The following is a 21868-nucleotide window of genomic DNA, read 5'->3' as shown; positions in this document are numbered from 1 at the left end:
CGAATGAAACCTCCTCCTTAGAATCTTTTCTAACTTCTCACTCTCTCCCCTCCTTGCCAGAACACACTCTCTCCTGTACTCCCCTGGTAATACTGAACTGCTTTTTATAGCACTCATCGATTTCCTCCTTTTATTACAATTTATTTTAGCACATTGTGTAGCTGGAGTAGAAAGCCCATCTTTTTCATCTTTGGCCCTAATGTGGGGGTGAACACTGTGCCCTACTCAGCAGAGATTTGTTGAAAGAATAAATAAAAGGGAAAGAAGGTTTATACTTAACTTGAATGCCCTTTAGCTGCTAGGTGTAAAGAAAATAAAAGCACAGGAAGTACAAAATGGTATAATAGCCATATTTCTGGAAGTTCCCCAAAAGTTAACTTCTAAGTGGAATGTTTTTTTTTTTTTAACTTTTTGTAATGCATTTGAAGGGGATATCATATGGAAGCTGGAAAAGAATAGAATAATTCCACAGTGGAACAGAAGGTAGAATCTGAGCAAATGGGTTGAAGCTACGGAATGCATTTTCATTTAATATGTAAGAAAACTTCCTGAGAGGTAGAAGACTTAATTGTTTATCACAGGAATGATATTCCTAAAAAGCTACTGAGCTGTTGTCACAGACATGATGCAGATGCATGACCATCTGCCAGGGAGGTTATAAAAGGAATTCCTGCAGTAAGTAGATGTTCATTAAGGTCTTTTAAGACTCTTGAGTGTATGAATTGGTGACTGTTTATGAGTCACCCAGCCTATTGGTAGGGTTTTTGAGCACTCACTGTCCTAAACCAAGATAGACTGCCACAGTGATGGTTTACTATTCAGACAGGAGGCATAAAATATTTAGGAAGAAAGCACCTAGAAAATCTCCTCTACCCGCCCCCCCCCAAAAAAAAACGGTTTCTAAATTTTGGGTCCTCTGATGGGGAAAATTGTTCCACCACTAATTTTAGATCATAAAATTAAGGTTTAAGAAACCTGCCATATTGTTTTTTTTTCTCCTTAGGAGCCAAGGACCAATTTCTTCAGCACTAAATTTCTGCCTGATTAAAACTTTGGCTTAGTCGTATTTTATTTCATTTGCTATGGGTCTCAAAGGTCATAGACTTAGATAGAGTGGACCTCTTATTCTGCAATGGTGGGAACCCTGTCCCTCATGTGTGGTTCTTTCTCACCTGGAAATACCATTTGCAAATTTCACTTCATTCTACCCCCTTCTTTGCTAGGTGTTTGCACTGGGTCATTGATCTTCACCCAGCTGCTGATTTAGAACATAGCCTTGATTTTTCCGCCTTACCCCACTCTGCTGTGTATAAGCAAGAGCGTGTGTGTGTGTGTGTGTGTGTGTGAGAGTGTGTGTGTGTGTGTGTGTGTGTGTGTTTTCTTCCAGGAATTTTTTTCAGGGTCTCCTACATTTTTGACCCCATCTTTACCTATTTTTCTCCAGACATTGGTCTCCCAGTTACCTAACCCCTTCATCTCTTTAATTTCAACATCTTCTCTTGGACTTCTTTTTCCTTGGTGCCAAACATATCCATGTCTCTTTGATCCTACCACATGTGCATTCATGCACACACAAGTGCTCCACATGTCCCTGCCTCCTGCCATTCCATTTCTCTCCTCTTCACTGCCAACCTGCTGGAAGAATGGCCTTCACTCAATGTCTCACACATTTCCCACCTTCCATACCTTTGTCCCCACCCCATGAAACTATTCCTACCAAGGCCTTCACTGACTCCTGCTAGCCTAACCCAGTGGCCTGTTTCTAGTTCTTACTCCCCTAGGCCATTGATTGTACTTAAAACCATGGGATGCTCACTCCTCCTTGAAACTTTTTCAGGTCGTTGAACTCTCTGATTCTCATTGTCACCTTAGAATTTACTTTATCCGAACTTGACTTTATAAATACCTATAAATGATTCATTCAGATAAATGGTTTTGAGCATCTCCTCTTGACCAAGGCTGGCAAAAGATACTGAACAAAACTTGCCCCTCTGGAGCGTAGGGATTTGAATGGAGTGGGGATCAATCAGATAAGAACAGAGCTGCAGGCTGTGACTAGGGCCGCTCAGGAGTACCATGAGAATGTCAAGTAGCAACCTTGTCTAGCTTGGGGATTTCATAAGCCCCCCTGAGAAAGTTTTTGGCCTTCTCCTTCTAACCTGGAGAAGGGAGAAGAAGGAACAGCATGTGTCGTATTAGATACTGTGTTGCAGAGCAGAGAACATGGACCCAGCTTTGTCACTTATTACCTGCATCATATTCAAAAACAAAAACACAAACAAAAACAAAAAAACCTGCTTGACTTCCTTGGGTCTTAGTTCTCTCTTCTGTTAAAATTTTTGCAGTAAAAAATACATGCATTTACATATGCAACACACCCGGCATATTATATAGTAGGTACTGAGGGAATGTTGCCTTACCCACTTCTTCCACTATTGGGGGTTATGAGTGTTCTGGTGCCTTCAAAGCAATATTCTCAGTTGCTTCTAGGAAAGAGGCCCCACATCCCACCTCTCTGGGGCTTATATGAGGGTGCTATCATTTGAGCAGAGGATGGGAAGCTGCAGGGTGGTTGGCCCATGCTGTTTATAGTTTGAGTTTGGGGAATGTCTGGTCCCTGCATGTGCCATCACCCACTGATGGGAATGGGTGGGCTCCTCAGGAAAGATACTTCTCTTAGGTCTAGGGACTGAGTTTTCCCTGTACAGTCAAGCAGACCAGAGTACAGAGTGCTAAAATCCCATCCTGGTGCGGCGACTGGATGTGGATACTGGTTTATTGTGGAACCAAAGGCACGGCAGATGCTTGATGAAAGGCACCCAGCATCTGAAAAAGTTCGTCCCAGCACTGCATCCTCTGGGGGCATGGCCACCGCTGCCGCCCTTTTATTAATGCACGTAGTGGACTTGGCAGCCCTCCACTGCCTAATGTGAACAAGGCCTCTGGAAGGATCGGCCCCTTTGAAGCAGCTGGGCTGGTGGTGGCTGCCACGTATGGCCAGGGTGTGGCCTCCAGATGCTGGATGCCTTCACTTTGACAGATTTTCCTCACTGCCCCTCGTGACCACACACTGCCAGTGCCTGCCTCTCAGCCGGCAGCTGTGGTCTAGAGCTGAACACGTGTCCTGGCATGCTGGGCCACAATTGGCAAGATTCCACAGAGGACTGCTGGGGCTGGGAGTCCCCTCTCGAATGAGAGAAGGTAGCAAATGCCAATTGCCCGTACCCCTCTTACATTGAGTTTCGGTGGGACAAAGAGAGGAGACCCTGCTTGCTGCCTGGCGTCTCCCTCATAGCATTCATACCCCTGTATAGATCAATTTCTCTCTCCTCCTTAACAATTGGACCGTCTGTTTTCTCACTTACTTTTCCTGAGAACCCCATGAGAGATGACACATGGAAAAGGGAAAGACTGTACCCAGATAGGCTGCTGCTTTTGGCCTCACCTCACTGCCTCTCCAGTCTCCCTGATGGCTTATCCTGTGAGAGAGCTTACCTCTCCGCCAGAGCACCCTGCTCATCTCCGGGCACCTCCCGAGTGCAGTCCCCCACTTGCCAGAGCCCCAGATGGAGCCTCCTTAGTTGGGCTGCCAGTGGCCTGCTGCCCTCCCCCGTCTTGCCCTGCCCTCCCCATGACACTGTGCAAGTCCCAAGATGGAGGCAGACTCCTCTTTGCTTCTGGATTCCCCGCTGAGCCCAACCTGTTGTTTTGCACACAGCAGACACTCAATGAATGTTTGTCCCATTGAATGAAACAGTTGCGAAGGTGATGTATATCTATGTTGGGGATAGAAATAGAATGAGGTGGGCTTGTAACAAAGAAGAGATATTGAAGATTTTCTCAGTAAAGATCTCCCTCTCATTTCTGGAAGGTCTTTCCAAGTGTGAATATCACCTAGTTTTTAGGGCTAACTAAGGGCTAGACAAGTCCATTTTTAGACATAGAGTCCGGAATGCTAGTACAGTAATGATTCTGCCATTATACTAATTAGGAAGCAGGAACATGACTGGCACCTTTGGCCTCTCATTATGTTACCACCTCAGACATGGTACATCCTACTTAGGTGAAGGGTCTGGTAGTCTTTTGTACTTGCTATTCTTTGCAAAACAAAGTAGGTCAAGCTAGATACAGTGCATAGGTAAAATGAGATTTTACAAAAAACAAAAAAGCATAGGTTTTTTCCCACTGATGCTCCACCTCACCTGCCCTCCAGCGGGGAGTGCCTCAGATAATCTGCCCTCTGTGGCTCTGTGGCTGGTACCCAGGAGGCTCTTAGTTTACATGGGGATGTAGTCCACCAGCCAGCCTCACTGTTGTTTTACAGCGAACATGATGGTGCTGAATTGAAGATGTTTAAGAGAAAAGTGATTGATTTTCTGACGAGCAGCCATTTTTATGTTCTGCTTTATCAGCCAGCCTCCTGCTCCCAACCCCTACCCTCAAAAGTGGAGTAAGAAGCAAATGCTGGAATAAGAATGGAGGTTACTTGGCACTCTACCTCTCAGCCACTAGAGGGGGGTAGTAACCAGGCTTCCCCTTTCCCGGGCTGGCTTATGAGACATCTTTGCCTAAATTGAAATAATGAGTTATCCCTGGGAGAGTGACAATCCAGACAATGTTCGCTAATCATGGTCACCTTTTCCCCTCTGTGGAGCTGGTGTTTCATACTTAAGCAAAGATATTTCATTTTTCCCAAGAGGAGTATTTTCGAACCCTGTTAGTAGTTCTAGAATCTCTGGATTTGGTCTCTTTGAAGTTGTAGTCCCTGGGCCTGGGGCAAATAGCAGGACAGTGCACACAGATTCCCCAACCCTAAGGCACAAGAAAGCTTAATTATGAGCCTGGGGATTATAGTCTCCACATATGGTCTGATAGACGGCTTTATCAAGGGACAAAATATTTTAGGCTCCAGACCGTGTGTGACGGTTGTTTGGTCTCTGCTCAGAGCAAGTGCTAAGGAGTCCTGTTAAAATTGGCATCTATGGAAAATTGTAAACATTGCTATCTTTAGAGGAGGTCTCTGTGCCTCCTGTGTTATTCCCCAAAACAATCTCTAGCTTTAGAAGGGTGTCTAAGGCTGAGGGCCATTTCTGGAACTCCCATGCCATGCTAGCTTCTGCCATGCAGGCAATGCCATTTGCCCCCTGGGGAATTTAACCTGGGAGAGTGAAAGCAATCAGTATCGTTCAGTGTCTGGAGAGAGCGCATTAGCTTAAAGTATAGAGTCCCTAGGTTTTAAGTTGGAACTCCGTCCATGTTAGTAGGCAAATGTATACACGATAAGACCAGAGTGCAGGGGATCCAAAAAGAGGATCGTTGTGAATAATTCTCAAAATGGTTGGTAGGTTTTTCCCTGTGACTTCGATAGTTGTGTTTTTAATTCCTGTCAAGGCAGAAAGAGAGCAGCTACAGAGGGAAGGACACTAGCCATCAGAAGCTGAAGAACACACAAAGCTGACGGGGGAGCTGGGGCATATCACTGAGGCATCATCACGGGCATGGGCTCACTGACTGATTCTGGGTGGCTCTCCATGTCACCCCTGTGAGTTCAGGTTGGAGATGATGAGGACTTGGATCCCTAGGAGAAAGAAATGTCTTCACATCAGGACCTGCCAGGCTGCTGTGTGAGGAAATGGGCCCTTAGTGAACAGGTTCTGTGACTGTTTGTCAAAGGAATCTTTGTTTTGTCTTGTTTTTTAATTAATATTGGAGATTGAACCACATGACCATCAAATCTGAGATCTGGTGATTTGGAAACTTAAAACTTCTCCTTTTGCCTGAAATTTTCTTTTCCTCATTCTGGAATGAAGCAAAATTCCACACATGCTTCGAGATCCAGCTCCTGTGTCTTTCCTACTGTGTGAAGCCTTCTGTACTTAGTCCTCAGTATCCCATTTGCACAAACTTCCTGCCCATAACAGCTTTTGCTATGTCATTTGGAGTTTGAAGGTGTGTCTGTCTCTGTTGATGGCTGTGCCTCCCTCCGTACCACAAACAAAAAGGGCTCAATGAATTCATTCTTCCCACTTAAGAGTGGGCTAAGTCTAATGTGTGTATGTCTGTGGGGATGGGGATCTGATGAGGCTGGGTTGCAGATAGGTTTAGTATCCACAACCAGAGAAGCAGCTAGACTCCCAGGTTGTCCTGCCCCATCTCCTTAGATTGAGTTTGTGAGATAAATAAGCTCATGCAGAGACACCTGGCCTGGTGGTACTGTCCTGGAAACCTAGGCAACTGTGGAGCCAACATTTTAGACGATATTTGACATCAGATATTCTCACCGATCTTTAAGCCACCGTGGTACCAAACTATAGCTGGCTCAGGAAGGATCTGGAAGGAGCAGCGTGGACTCCCTGCTGGCTGGCTCCGCAAGTTTGCCCCACCCTTATTAATAACTCAGTAAAGCAACCTCATGTTTCCCATTATTGAATCTTTTGGCCTTGTTTTTTATGCCAGTAGGCTGGACTTTTTTGTGAATTGGTGAGGGTGCCCTTATAGTATTGAGAAGAGCAGAGGTAGTCGCTACTGAGTTAGGGATGACGTTATTTTCTTCGGTATAGCATGACATGGCTATGCCTTCTTATGGCTACTACCTGTAGTTACTTCTATGCAGTTCGGGTTAGGGAGGTTGGGGCAGAATTTCAAGGATTAAAGTGTAAGTAAATTTATTAATAGTCTCTTGGTAGTTAAACACATTTCTATCCATCCAGCCAGGACTGTCTCCCGAATCTTCTCCACCCCCACCCCCCAACACACACATACACACAGATCTGCAGCCACTATAGTACAAGCCTGAGATGCTTTCACCTGATTCTGTGAACTTCCTAGATACATGGAGCAAGGAAAGCCATACGAACCCAGTGTGGTTTTCTAGTCAGCTTCTGGACTAAACAATATGTTACTGTTGCTCTCAGGAAAGCTGACTTCTAAACAGAGCAACACAGTCCGGCCAAAGACCCCACCTGATGGCAGAGGGGAAGGCCAGGCTCTGGCTCTGGCTCCCAGATGGAGCTGGCTACTGTCACTCCTGGCCTGCCCTTCTGTTCTCCCAGAAGCAGTGTGGAGAGTTCCCAGTGGTTAATACATCTGTCTTTCAAAACTCTGTTTGGGTAGCAAATGCATGAACACTTACCTCTCTCTGACAGGGCTAGCCTGCGTGCCAGAGAAAGCAGAGGGAAAACCACTCAGTATGCTGTTGCTAGGAAGCAGAGAGATGTTTGATGTTTTGATTTTAGCAGCATTTGGAGGCTTGTCTTTTTAATAACGCGAAGAGCTATAGGTTGTTCTTACAATATTGAATATATGCTTTTCTGAAAATGTGTTATTAAAGCAGACTACTCAGACCAGATCATTTATTCTGCCATTCATTAAATTAAAAAGAAAATTCCCTGGGATACCAGAGAGGGGTGTAAGAAGTTCAAAATGAAGATGAAATGTTCCTAAGGAAGCAGCTTAGCTCACAGGTTGCAGTGGTGGGCAGCCCAGGGGCAGAAGGCACATTAGGCACTAGCGGGAGGAGGAGGGGCAAAGAGAATTCACACTCCTAAGATATCAGGGTCCAACTGTGACTCCACAGAAGCTGGGCAAAGGTCATCAAGCCATTCTCATTCATTCTTTTGATGATTCACGGTATTTACTGAGCTGTGGGTTCAAGGCACTGTGCTTGGCCAGATGAATAAGATACAGCTCCCCTCTCTAACCCACAAAGAGGTAATTAGGATTCAGAGGGTCTGTGCCAGAATAAAGATGTAGAAGGGACAGGACGCAGTAGCAAGGGCTGACTTCTCCCAGGCCAGTCAGAAAGCATCATGGAGGAGTTTGAACTGACTCTTAAATGATAGACATCAGATTCTTTCAGTAGAAAAAGATGGGGAAGCACAGTCAAGACAAAAATGGCAAGGTGGAAGGAAGCCTGAGGATTAATGAGACATTCCCTATGACTGGGTAAAAGAATGTGCGTGGCTAAGAGAAAGGGATGATCTAGACCACTAGCAACTATGAATTTAAACTTTCTCTGTAAGTGCCCAGGAAGAGCCAGAGTGAGCCCGATCTTGATCTCACAACATCTGTAAGCCTCTCTCTCTGAGAGATCCTCTCTCTGGGGAGAAGGGGAATGGTTTCCCACCACAGATGGAGCTGCACACTTGGCACCACTATCCAGTAGAACTTTCTGCAGGGATACAACTTGTGTAAGTCAGCACTGCCCAGTATGATGGCCTCTTGCCACATGTGGCCACGGGACACCTGAAATGTGGCTCATGTGACTAAGGAACTGAACTTAACATTTTGCTTAATTGTAATGAATTTAAATTTCCATTTAAACAGCTCCACTGGCTTATGACTTCTTTCTAGAGCTTTGCAGGAGGCAGCGGTTGTAACCTAATGGTGGGGAGAAGCTGATGGGGGCTCCCCCGCAGCTAAATGGCAATAAGTTGGGTTTTGTGGAGGGCACTGACCCCGGGTGGGTTCTGATTCCAGTATGGTGCTGCGTGCTGTGAGGAGAGGTCTTTGAAGTGTCTTCCTGAGACATGACACCCATACAGGAAGCCATTGCAGAAGGGAGCAGCTGGGGTGCGACAAAGGGCTGTGCTAGTGCACAACACTAGCCTGGGAGGGCCCTGGGGTAGCTCCTGGCACCCTCTTTTTGTATTGCTACGGTGCTCAGCTGTGTGAGCCCCAAGGAGCAGGAATCCTGCCTGCACCTCTTGCCATCAGGAAAGGTGCCCGGAGCAGGGTGCGGAAATCAGAACATCATTTCTAAATGCATTCACCAGCTCCTGTGTCAGAAGGCACACTTCAAAGGGCTCCTCAGGCAGCTGATGATTCTGTAGTACCAGTAGAGCTTTTCTGGAAAAGCCCGATTGTAACGCAGCCTATGTTTTCCCACTGGAGCAATGGACGCCTATGTTTCCTGCGTAGGAATTCAACATCGAACAGAACAAAATTGTGACAGAATCATGCCACCAAGGCAAAGAAACCAAAACCATAAATCTTACCACTATAAGTAATAACGTTCTCCCCCATGTTCTATAAAATGAATATGAATGCGTGGTATCAGTGCATACTAAGGAAAGAACACCAATTTTCCATTACTGCATAACAATTCAACTCCACTGTCATAAATTAGATTTTTCTCATGCCGCACTATTAAGTGTGATCAACACAAATTGAACACTTGAATCACAATAGCTTTGCCCCTCCCTGAAATCTGGAGTGCATTTGAGGATGCTTTTACTTTTCCCTTCATAAGTTCTTTTTCTTAATAAATTCCTTCCAGCAGAAGCATGCCCAGTTATCCCATTATCCATTCCAACCATCTGGATGTCAAGTTCATGGCATCGCTTGACCAATGAGGTGGGAGTCTGAGGATGACCCCCAGTGAATAGAATCAAAGCCTGTGCAGGAGGCCTCAGATTCACAGATTGGAAAACTTGAGCTAGAGAAATATTTAATAACTAAGACCTACCCATGGATATTTTAATTTCCTCCCATTCTTTGTGCTTTATTTTCCTGTTCTAGTCCCTACATTCTGACTGAAATACTAATATGTCTCATGTTACTCTTTTTGTCGACTTAAAAATACACCGATTTTTATCTTTTTAGAAAAGTGATATGTGTTTATTGTAGAAAATGCAGATATGGAGAAACTAGGAAGAGCCACAATTCTACCACCTCGAGCTGACTGCTGTGAACATTTGGGCATATCTGTTGTCAGTTATTTTTGTCTTATGTGTGACCACGCAGTACTGAAACAGGTTTGCTCTTTTTCAATCAATCCTGCTGGAATGTTTCCTCATATTTTAAAAAACATCATTGCAGTGTCTGTAGGATATAAATGTCACCTAGATGTATTTAACTATTTCCCTGTTACAGGCAATCCGGTTTCTCCCCCTGCCCTCTTTTTCATTTCAAATAGCACTGTGGTGAAGTCTCCTGTATATATAGCCTTTGTCCACATCCACATGCATTACTATTTTCTTGGGTATGAAATGTCTCTGCCAGAGGAAGGAGCCTCCTTTGGGCTATTTATAAGTATTGCCAAATTGCTCCCTGTAAAGATCTTCTAATGCGTTTGTTAATATGGCTGTTGAGATGAGAAAGACCTGAATCGCAGTCTTGGTTTTGCAGTTCCAGATATGCGATCAGCCATGTAATCTTGCACAAGCTAAACCATCCAAGCTCCAGTTTCCCCAAGAGTTAAGTGGGCCAGGAGTAACAAGTGCCTCAGACCCCTTTGCTGTGTGGACTAGATGCGACAATCCCCGTACAAGCCGACGGTAGCAAAATGCCTGACGTAGGAGCTAAGAGTTGTACACTTGGCCAGCAAGAGCTGGGACCCTCTCTTTCTCCATTCTCTCACAAACCCTGGGTCGAGTTTGGTGTAAAAATCATCAACTTGACAAGTGAATAAAAAAGACATCTTGTAGTTTTAACTTCTGTGACAAAACACATTTCTCTAGCCTTTAAATATGTTTGAAATATTTCAAGCCAAGGGTGGCTTTGACAAACGTTTTTTCCTCCAGTGTTGTTCCTCATGAGTGCCAAGTAATAGAATAAGCTCAACTCTTCCTTCGTTTTAAAGGGCAGATCTGCTGCTGGCTGTGTGTGTGCCCTGTGTGGCCTGTCATGGACGCAGAGGGTGGGCAATACGCGTGGTTATTAAATGTGGGCTTCCACACGAAATGTGAGCTCACCGCGTTTTCTCTCGACAGCTCAGTGAATTGGATTTAGCTGTCCCTAGTTCACTTGAAATTGCATAAATAGCTTCCTAAGACAACCAGTAGAAAGAAAGAGAAAAGAAGGAAAACATTCCCCAATAACCCTTGCACTTAAACCAATTAAATTCTGTTTACTGTCCACAGTTCTACAGAGTCGCATTAGATGTACTTTCAAACCAGAGGATGTGTTTCCTCGCGCAGAGACCACCACATTCTCACAGGAGAACCATCATTTCACCGGGCCCACTCGGTGGCACTCCATTCCCATGGCGTTGGTGGGACCCGTGCCCAAGGGAGTAACACTCCATAGGCCAGGGAGGTCCCCAGGGTGTGAAGCCAGGGTGGGATGAGAGGCTATTGCACTAATTCACCAAAACCTGGCTGGGGATTCAGAATTCAGTGGGACCATGATGGGTGTAGGTTGGTCTGGAATGGAAATGAAAACAGCGAAGACAGTGGTATTGAGGAGGGTTTGTCCTCAGACCTTCAGAGGCCATTTTAAGAACAGGCTTTAGTTGGCTGTTCTCCGAAGCCTGGAGGCTCTGCATGAGTTTGAAGACACAGCACTGTGTCTGGTATGTGTCTGCCAGTGAGCATGATTTCACAGGGTTTCTGTAATGCAAGTGGGAGGAGGTATTTAGAAATACAGTCTTGGGGCACCTGGGTGGCTTAGTCAGTTACGGGTCAGTCTCTTGACTTGGGCTCAGGTCACGATCTCAGGGTCCTGAGATCAAGCTCCACACTGGGCTCAGTGTGGAGTCTGCTTGTCCCTCTCCCTCTGTTCCTCCATACCCTGTTCTCCATCTCCCCCACTCATCTCTAAAATAAATAAAATCTTAAAAAAAAAAAAAAAAGAAATACTATTCTTTATTATTACAGAGAAGAAAGGGATCCGTTTTTCTGTTCTGTATCAGTCATCAGATAATTTTTTGTCTTAAGTATCAGTCATCAGATAATTTCTCACTTGATGACACGGAAGAGGCTCGTTAGGTTTCAGTACAATTGCTTCTTGTCCCTGTTAGTTTCTGTTTCCAAGGCTGTGTTCTTGAGGGTTGGGCTATAATAATTGGGTACACGGTGAGTCTATTGATTCTTTAATATGGTTTCTGCATTTAATTTTTGTTCCGGGCAGGCAGTGCACCACCTTGACACAGAGCTAGCTGGCCACTCTCGGTGATCAGATGTGTACACATGTCCCATGTGAGATCAGATGTGTACACACATCCCACAAGAGAAAGTGTTGGCATATTCACATTGGATTATCACATCTTGGGCACTTTTCAAGATCCTCTGTGCTGTTTGTAATCTTGAGTATTATAATTATTTGTTTTTGCTTTCAGCCTTGAATTTGGTTCTATAAGGAAGAGGTTTTGCTGAACATGAGTATGGGGAAAAAAAGGGTAGTTTAATGTTCTTAATCTTGAGGGCCTCTTGCATAAATATGAAGTCCAAACTGGGAGGGAGTGAACTTGCTGGAAGGTGAAGATGAAGAAGGTTCTCTGATTCTAGGGCATAACAGGAAGAGCCCCAGTCTAAGGGGAATTTGTTTAATTCATTCTTTTGCCACTTTTTAATGGGACTTGGGCCCATCTATTCATTGTAAAATGGCCTTTTTATTTATAAAATATGGACTGTGTTTTGCCTATGTAGCACTCAGTGAAAGACTGAAGCAGAAACATTTTGTAAATGATAATAGGACATCCCAATGTAAATTCATTACCGTGTCCTAGAGGTCAGGTGCTTGAAAATTTGTTGGTTTACATTGAAGCCCGTTTCAGTTCCCCTGATGTCCTGGCCCATCATTTCCATATTTAAACTTAAGCTATGAAGCTCTTGGCTCAGTCTTCTTTATCTTTTAGTCTAATTAGGAGTCTGAATGTTTTGCTTTATTTGGAGTTTGTCACCCCACATTCTAAAGAATGAGGTTCAGTATTTCTTAAAAGACTAAGACTCTAAGCTACTGTAAAAATAAATCTTAATTGTATGTCTTCAGAAAGCCCTGGGATTTTTATACTTTCATCATGTTAGTCACTATTTTGGTTATATTGAATTAGAAACTATGTTTCCTATATTAGAGCTATTCACAAAATGACAGCACTTTGAACGGTGACTGCAGCCTAGGAGCTGTGTTTCCAACATGGTAACCTCTAGGCATATTGATTATTTGCATCTAAGTGAATTAAAATAAAATCAAATAAAAAATTTGGTTCCTCACACACCTGGCTCAATATCCAGGTACAGGTAGTAGAGACTGCTTCGGATAATGGAGATTGTAGAACATTTCCTATCATTACAGGAAGTTTTCTTGGAGAGTCCTGCTCTAGAAGAAAGGGAACCTACTATCACTTTGTTCAGACATACCCCATAAGGCTTCATGCAGAACTTTTATGCCATTTTTAGATTTCCAACCTAAAATATCAACCTTTAATGGCCAATCAAGGTTTGACATCCACCCACCCACCCCTGTCTACAAGTCACATTTAAGGTATGTGATGAAATTTGATATTTTTACATGTTCATTTCTTTCTGTTGGGTTCCTTAGGTCCTGCGTGACAGACATGTGTGAATGTCCAGTCCATAAAAACTGTTACTGTGAGTCATTCCTGGCGTATACCCGGGCCTGTCAGAGAGAGGGCATCAGTGTCCACTGGGAGCCTCAGCAGAATTGTGCAGGTGAGAAATTCCTGGCATATCCATCCTTCGGAAGTTCACTACAGCTCCCAAAATAGCAATGGAAGAGACTTGCTGATGTGGGCCACATTTCCCCTTGGCCAAAAGGAAATTCCATCAATAGTCCAACTAGATTGCAACTTGATAAAACACCAGGGCTTCCCACTAGGCAGGATAGAATGCACTTAAGAGAAATGCTTTGTGACAAGCACATTTGAACAATTTAAGGATTTCCACTGTTGCAAAATCCTCCCAACCTCAAGCTACCCCAGCTGTTTGTACTCAGCACATGGACAATCACAGCTGTGGCTTAGGTTATGTGTGGAACAAAGACGATTCATGATGATTACAGTCATTTAAGGTCTTCAGGATAAGTGTGATTTTTTTTTGTTAAACCCTAGAAGAATGTTCTTTTGCCTCTGAGAGATAGATTTTTATATTCCTTGTTATAGCTCTTTGATCTCAGGCAGGTTAATTGGCTTATTTGAGATCTGTAAAATGGACTTCTTTGTTCATTCAAGAAATATTTCTTACCCAGTGGCTAAGTGCTGGGCATTGTGCTGAGCACAGTTGGTAATCGGTGACTCAAAGAGAAGAAGCCCTTGTCATTGAGGTGCCCACAGCCCAAAAAGAGAACCAGACAAAAATAGTAACTCTACAACAAATACTTGCCAAGTATGTTAACTGTGATGAAGGAAGCAAATAAGGAAGAGCCAAAGAAAGCAAATGGAGAGGGAGTGGGTGACTCCTTAGGTGGTGACAAGGGTAAGTTTCTCTGTGGCTGTGACATTTCAGCTGAGTCTGGAAGGATCGAAGGGAGTCAGGGCAAGCATTATATGCAGAAAAAAACATATTTTATTGCCGCAAAGTAGGAACAAGATAGCATGCTTTTGTACTGGAAGGGAGCCAGTATGGCTCAAGCATGGTTTGCGAGGGGAGGAGGGTGGAAAAGAAGCGGCAGCTGCATTGGTCAGGGCTTTTCAGGTCTCTGGAAGGTGGGTAGCCTTTACTCTAAGAGGAGTGGGAGCCACTGCTGGGCTTTAAGCAAGCCTCGTTTTGCTTTCCACAGTTCACCCTGTGTCCGCGCTACTGTGGGGGGAATAGATGGGCTGGGTCAAGATTGAAAGCAGGTGACCAGGCAGGTGACTGTTGCCGTAGTGGTGGTGAACGGTGGTGGTTTGGATTAAGATGGAGGGAGTGTATGGGGAGAGAAGAAGAGAGATTCCCACTATAGCTTGGAATTTTACGATTGTATCTATTACACAGAGTGATAAGCATCCGTGATGTATATATGAGACATCTGGAAGAGTGTCCAACTCATAGAAGCAGCTGATGCTATTCAGATTTAAAGATGAGATGACTGAATATTTGTCACTTACCTCAAGGGTTGGCAGACATTTTTCTGAAAAGGGCCAGATTTTGCCTGGAATGAAGAGCCTGGAGTTTGCCCTCATTCTAGGCTAATCCTAATAACCTTAGCTCTCATATTAAGAAGGATGGCAGTTGGTGGCACTGCTAACTCTAGAATGCCTGTATTGGAATGCAGAAGTGGTCATCTGGTTGGAGAATGGCCTAGCTAGAAGAATTGTGTTAAAGCTGTGTTTTCAGTGCATGGCCATCTTGTTTACTTTGACCAGTGGGTCTCAATCTGGCTGGACACTGGAGTCACTAGGGAGTTTAAAAAATAAACCAGAAACCTATGCCTCGGTCCCATGCCCAAATATCCTGCTTTAACTGGCCTTCTGTAGCTTTTAAAACTTCTCAGGTGAGGGGCATCTGGGTGCGCCAGCCGGTTAAGTGTCTGACTCTTGGTTTTGGCTCAGGTGGTGAGGTAACATCAGGGTCCTGGGATTGAGCCCCACATCAGGCTCTGTGCTTAGTGTGGAGTCTGCTTGAGATTCTCTTCTCCTTCTACTCTCCCTCCCCAATGTGCTCTCTTGTTCAGATTAACAAATAAAATCTTAAAACAAAAGTTTCTCAGGTCATTCTGACCTGCAGCCAAAGTTGAAACCACTGAGTTAATTTTTATGCCTATTTGGGTGCTTTGAGGGGAGATGATGACAGGTATTTTGGGGTTACTAAAACTTCTCTAAGCTGCCGCTTGACAAAATCACTAGTCTGTGTCCTTGAAAAGCACCAAACCCTTTTACTACTTTCTGGTTTTTCTTTTGGAATTTGCTCTCCTCTGCAAACCCAAGTCCAGTCTTTGTATCTGAGTTCACTTTCCACAGCAAGAGTACCTCTCTGTTGATGCCACCCTTCTCAAAGGAGTATTGATTGATAAAAATAACTTACATAATGCCAGCAGGCCAGGCCTAAGGACCCAGAAGGGATCCTGCAGGACCAACCAAGATGGTCCTTGGCTTCACACAGGATGGAAAGCAAACATGAGCCAGCCGGAAGTGAGAGCGGAGTTTATTGAAGATATATATATATATATGGAAGATAGAGACAGAGCATATGGGAGGCTCAGAAAGGAAATGGAGGATGAGTCTAATCTTTGCATGGAGTCTGGAGTCTTTACTGATAGTTGTGATCTGGTGCACATGTCTTCTCAGGCATGTAGGAACTGGTCAGAACAAGGACAGGGTCCAAGTGTCCATCATGAGTCACTCATTCCCTGGAATCAGGGTGTCTTGGCATCTTCACGATGTCTAGCGCTCGTGGTCTGGTATATGCACATGATGACCTCGCCCTATCATTTCTTAGATACCACCATTTGTGCCGGAAGACTCCAAAGAAATAGTTAACTCCTCATCCCTTACAAGGACTTACATTAAGACATGTGCATGGTGGGAGGTGCAGGTCCTAGCAAGAATAGAAACAGAAAACGGAGCAAAATGCAGATTTTTGTGAAGTCTTTCAGTTTCCCTAGCTCAGTAGTAAGGTGTGGCGGAGGCTCCTAAAAAGTAAGACCAAATGTCTTAGCTCTCACCTAATGTATCAGGGCGGGGTTGCATAGTGAAGGTGATGTTTTGAGGGACCTGTCCTTTCAGTGCATCTTGAATAGTCCGGGTTCCCTTTTTCTCCTTTGAGTCCTCCTTGCCTCACATCTATCAGAAAATGATCGAGATATATGGAGGCTAGCCCCATCCCTCCACCCTCTGTGATTTAGAGCTCTGCAGAACCTTATAAACTTTATTAGCTGTGGGGGTGCCATGGTAAGGCTTATATTAGATACACAACCTAGGAACACTCTCTTCCTGGCCCGGAGCTCTGTATAGCCCCATCTGAGGGCACACACTGTATCTGAGGACGGCGCATTTCCCCCGGCATCCTGATCTCAGGGACCAAATGTCAGGAGCTAAAATCACTTTTCTAACGGACAAGGAATATGGCTCTTGAAAGGTTCCATTTACCACTTAAAATTAATGGACCCATCTGAGTGAGGCCTGATTGCACCGTTGCAGGGGAACCCTTACACATGCACGTGTACACACACACACAATAAGATTCCACAGATTGGCAGCTGGTAAATGAAAATAAATATACAGAGACATGCAGCACCTTTCAGTAGATCCAGTTCCAATTAATCAGAAATACTGAAGACCCTAAGAATACTCCTTCCTTGTTTTCAGCTCCCAGATCTTTTTCTTTCTTTCTTTCTTTCTTTCTTCCTTTCTTCCTTTTTTTTTTTTTTTTTTTTTTACAATTTATTTGTTTATTTGACAGTTTGACAGAGAGAGGGAACACAAGCAGGGGGAGAGGGAGAAGCAGGCTTCCCATTGAGCAGGGAGCCCAATGCAGGGCTTGATCCCAGGACTCTGGGATCAAGACCTGAGACGAAGGCAGACATTTAATGACTGAGCCACCGGTTATCCCCTCCCAGATCTTTTGACTTATGACAGCACTTACGGCCACTTAATACAGAGAAGAGAAATCTTCCAGAATAAAAAGCTTGGGAGTTGAACAGATAAGAAGCCAGTCAGGCTAGAAACTCTGAAAGAGCAAGTGACATTTGCAAGGCTAGAGTGGGTTTTAGCCCTATCATGACTACCAGCAGGAAGTGTCCATGTGGCTGAAAGGACAGATGGCACCGAGGTTTAGCATGTGAATTACCGAGTACAATACACTGTGCAAAGGGCCATCACGAAGGTCTATCATAAAAGCTTAATAATGACCCTTTCTATTAATATTCACCATTTTATAAGCATTTCCTTTGCCCTGAGGACTACACTAGTACTTTTATGATATTTTATCTGGTTAAATCTGCATTATAGTCTATGTGGTAACATTCTATTGCCCACATTTTAATGATAAGGACATTGAGGTTTAGAATATTTAAGTGATTGGCTGCAAGTCACAGAGCTAGAAAATGCGTAAGTTGGGAATGAAACTCAGGTCAATTTGCTTTACAGCCTCTGTTGTTCATCATTATGAAAACAGACCAGCAAGAGCACTGCAGAAAAACACATTTGAATATGAATATATATTTATTTGCATATTTCTGTAAACATTAATGAATTTGTTCAAACATTTGTTATGTAGAGCTTTCTGATTTCTCTTGATTTGTGTCTTATCACTGATGGTGGTCACTTGGTAATCTCTGAGTTTAACTTTGCTGTGATCTAGGTTGCGCATTTCACTTGGCTATCCTTAGCGGATTTTCCGCCACCTCCCTGTAGCTGATGCTAATTGTCACTGCACTTTCAATGATACATCTTATAAGTGGGAAAGGTGCTAGGATATTCAAAGTGGTGTGTATCTTTCTGTAGCACATCATATAGACTACTGGGTTCTATGAGCATTTTCCCGTTTTGTTTTGTTTTTTTCCCTACAAATTCCGGGTGATTCTAGCCCCTTCTGTGTAGCAACTGCTTTCCTTATACACAATGAGCTTTTCCTTGGCCAACTGGATGCCTCCTTTAACAGTTTAGGGGATAAAGTCAGTATGGTCATCTTTAACACCAGTAGAGGGACTTGAAGACAGCTGAGTTCCAGAGGGCGCAGAGCCATGCTTATTGAATTTACAGATAAAGCCAACACCTAGTGCTTTTATGGGCTACCACATAAAGTAACACACACTGCTGCTTGTATGTGTTACACAGTGGCTGCTTGTGTGCCCTCTTGAGAACAAATACATGCCAACCCTAATCACTTCGGTAGTTTGCTGGCTTTTAAAAAAATTAATTTAACCAGATGAATCCTTTTTTAAATGTCTATGTGCATATTGGTCACATTTAGGTTTTAAAAAATTATCTTTTGCCTATTATATATTAGAAATCATTTTGAATTCACAGAAGGGTCAAACGGTCTGAGTCAGTATTCACTTTCTAGGATCATATAAAAGTTGATGATCAATTTGAAGGCAAATGTAATTACATCATCCCCCAGCTAAAACCCTCACAAGATTCCCCTTTGCCGAGACTTACAGCCCTTGCTTGCTTGTCTTCCTTTGTCTCCCCGTCTCTCCCTCCTCAAATTCTGTGCTCCCAACTACCAAACTGGGATCCTCATTCCCTGATTGAGCCAGACAATTTGTTGTTGCCCACATCCTGCCCTTGCCCTCTCTCTACCTGGGCAACTCTTCCCACCACAGCCTGTCTGACAGTTGCTACTCACCTTTTAAGACCTAAGTGGGCTCTGTTCTCTGAGGTCTTCTTAGATGCTGACCTACCCTCAACGTCGGGGTGATGTCTCCCTCTTACTCCTCTATAGTATTTTGCTCCAGTGATCTAATATGGTACCTCTTGCATTTTATTAAGAATCTGTTTACATGTCACCTTCACCTGTTTGGTTGTATGCCCAGACTCCTGTAACTGGAGATCAAAGATGATATCTTACTCACATTTGATTCCCTGGCCCAAGAAAATGCCTACCACATGGCAGATAGGCGGGAGAGATTTATTAATTTGAACTGAAATGGAAATGGTATTTATTCAATGAGAAAAGAGCCCCCCGCTTTTTTCCTAGTAGTTCTCCATTTTCTGCGTTCTACTTTCTAGTCATAGATTGTGAAGGAAATAATCAGTGTTCAGGTAGTCAAAGGTGAAATGTCATAGCAGAACATCAGTAAGTTAAGTGCTAGAGCTAGAAGGAATCATTGAGAGGTCAGAGAGAGGAGGAGAACATGAGAGAGATCATGTTTATGAGAGCATGTGGGAAAAGGAGAGAATATGGGTAGAAAGAGGAAATTCTATCAAGTTTTCATGTTATAAGTGATCTTTGCAAGATTTAAAGGGAAGCAAAGTATCTGGCGGGTAAAGCGAGTTCAAAGAGGCTTTCTGGAAGCAGCTGAGTGGAAAATGAACTCAAGTCCAGCCAAATGTAATCCACACTGGGAAATGAGATGATGGATTGAGCATCATTAAGATTAAATCATCATCCAACAGGCACTAACATTTATTAAGCTGTTCCTCTGTGCTTGGCCTTGTGCCAGAACCTTGGGTCATGGTAGACAAGGACTCTGCCCATAGGACCAGGGCCTCAACAGTTCACTTTTTTCAACCATGGGTCCTTGACATTGGTAACTATGACAGGCCATACCCAGAACTTTTATAATCTACAGCCGCTCGGGCCCCACTGTAGACTCAGAGCAAAAATCTTTGGGGAATGGGGTTAAGGAATAATACCTTTTGAAAGATCCTCAAGGGACTGTGATGAGAATCTGTGATTAAGAACTACAGCTGCACTGGAACTGGGGATTAAAACAAACAAATAACTTTAACATGAAAAGTGCTGTGGGGTGCAGAGAGAGAAAGGATATTTTGGGGGCGATCCAGGAAGCTACTTGGAAGAAGCACCATTTGAATTAAGACTTGGAAAATGATGAGATTGGGAAGAGAATCAGAACTAGAAATTAGAGATGGCACTGTAGTAGCTGATAGAAAGAGAGAGAGAGTGAGAAGGCAAGACAATGTAAGGGAAAGAAGAAAGTAGACAAACGCAGGATAGAAGGTGTCCTTAAGGTGTTAGAAACTGGGGGGTTCAGTGTCATAAGATAGAGAGTAACACCAAATATTTTGTGGAAAGGTTATGGGAGAATGGGGCTTACCAGTGTATCAGTAGACAGAGTCATTATGAAAAATTTTGGTGGGAACTGCTTCAATAAAGTGGTAGCTGAGAAAAACAGGTCTATTAATGTTGATTAATTGCAGAGGAATTGGATAGAATGACTATAAACTCTCTAATGAGATTTAGAGGTAAAAGGAAGAAGGCATTAAGTCTGATATGTTACAGAATCTTTTTTCATCAAAGGTTAGCATTGCTCTGAAGATGTTTGTAATATTTAGAAGATGGAGCCAACAGAGAAGAGGATAAATATGCAATGAAAAGGACAAACAACTAAAAGAGCAAGTTCATGGAGACGAGAGGGGTCAGAACCCACTCTCAGGAGTGGCAAGTCAAGGATGGGTGTAGATGCGGTGGAGCGGCGACAGGGAAATGACGTATGGGTGCTTGTGTCGGTGACCTGAACCCCTCAGTAAGGAAGGATGGGGGCTCTGAGTCTGCGGAGGAGCTCCGGTAGGGTTTTAGGTGGCAGGCGGTGGGAAACAACAGGAGCGCTCATTGCGCTTTTCCTTCCACTTAAGAAATAGTTGCTTTCTCATTTGCTAAAAAGGCATGAGTCTCTGCAGTGACTGAAGCATGGATGTGAGGGTTGTGTATAGGATATGTTCTCAGTTCTGATGGCATATGAAAATTACCTGGGCTAGGTTTTTTGGGGGGAGGGATGTCAGGCATCAGGAAGCTCCCTGATCATTCTAATTTTCAGTGGAAAACCTAACAACACAGGGAAATAGTCATTGTGGGTGAATATGCTATTCAGCTAGGATGTTTCCAAATTGTTAGACATAAATAATATATAGGATATTCCGTTAGCCACTGAAAGGGGAAAAATTTTTTTTTGAAGGGATCTGTCAAAAGCCAAAAGATTGTCAGAAAAGCAAGCAAGATTTAAAGGAAGAGTTGTGTTGCTCTGCCCACTCACTCATCCATATAGCACTCGGTAGGCCTCTGACTACCTGCTGCATGTTAAACAGCACACTGTTGCTGAAAATAAAGAAACAAGATAGCCTTTCCCTCTAGTGGCTGAGATTTAATGGGAGAGAGAGAGAAGACAAGGAAACCTGTGAGTACAGCTGCACATTGTAAAGGCAGGAATGGAGGTGGGCAGCAGGTGCTCTGAGCAGAGAGTGAAGGAAGAGCTCATCCAGGTAAGAGAGGTGGAAAAACAAACTGGGAAGTGTCTAGAACCGTGGAAGATGGGCTGGATGGTAGTTAACACTCACCAAGCTAGATAATGGCACGAGATCAAGGCAGAGGGTGGGTCTCAGGCTTGGCTTTACTAGAGGAGGTTCCTAGTAGCCTAAGGAATAAAATTAAATCATGAAAAGCTGAAACAATAAGGTTACATGGTAGTGGTAATGTTAGGGAATGTAGCATTAACAAGTAGCAGTAAATTTTTACTTATCTACTATATCACTTGGGATCCAGTCAGAAAACAAAGGGCACACTCACATTTACTAGTTGAGGTAATT

At 43.8% G+C, this 21868-nt stretch overlaps 1 protein-coding gene across 5 annotated transcripts in view; it reads left to right on the top strand.

Moving 5' to 3' along the window:
* Window positions 1–21868, top strand: part of BMPER (BMP binding endothelial regulator) — a 247090-nt gene that overhangs the window by 221715 nt on the left and 3507 nt on the right. For 4 of the 5 annotated variants that reach the window (XM_082691759.1, XM_082691758.1, XM_082691761.1 and 1 more), the window contains one exon: window positions 13261–13391. The exons of the other annotated variant lie outside the window; for it this stretch is intronic. In XM_082691759.1, coding sequence (XP_082547885.1) covers window positions 13261–13391 — 131 coding nt within the window. The remainder of the gene's footprint in view (window positions 1–13260; window positions 13392–21868) is intronic. 5 annotated transcript variants of the gene reach the window in all.

Source organism: Mustela nivalis, assembly GCF_964662115.1.
Source record: "Mustela nivalis genome assembly, chromosome: 12".
Lineage (NCBI taxonomy): Eukaryota > Metazoa > Chordata > Mammalia > Carnivora > Mustelidae > Mustela > Mustela nivalis.
This window is presented reverse-complemented; position numbering and strand designations above follow the sequence as displayed.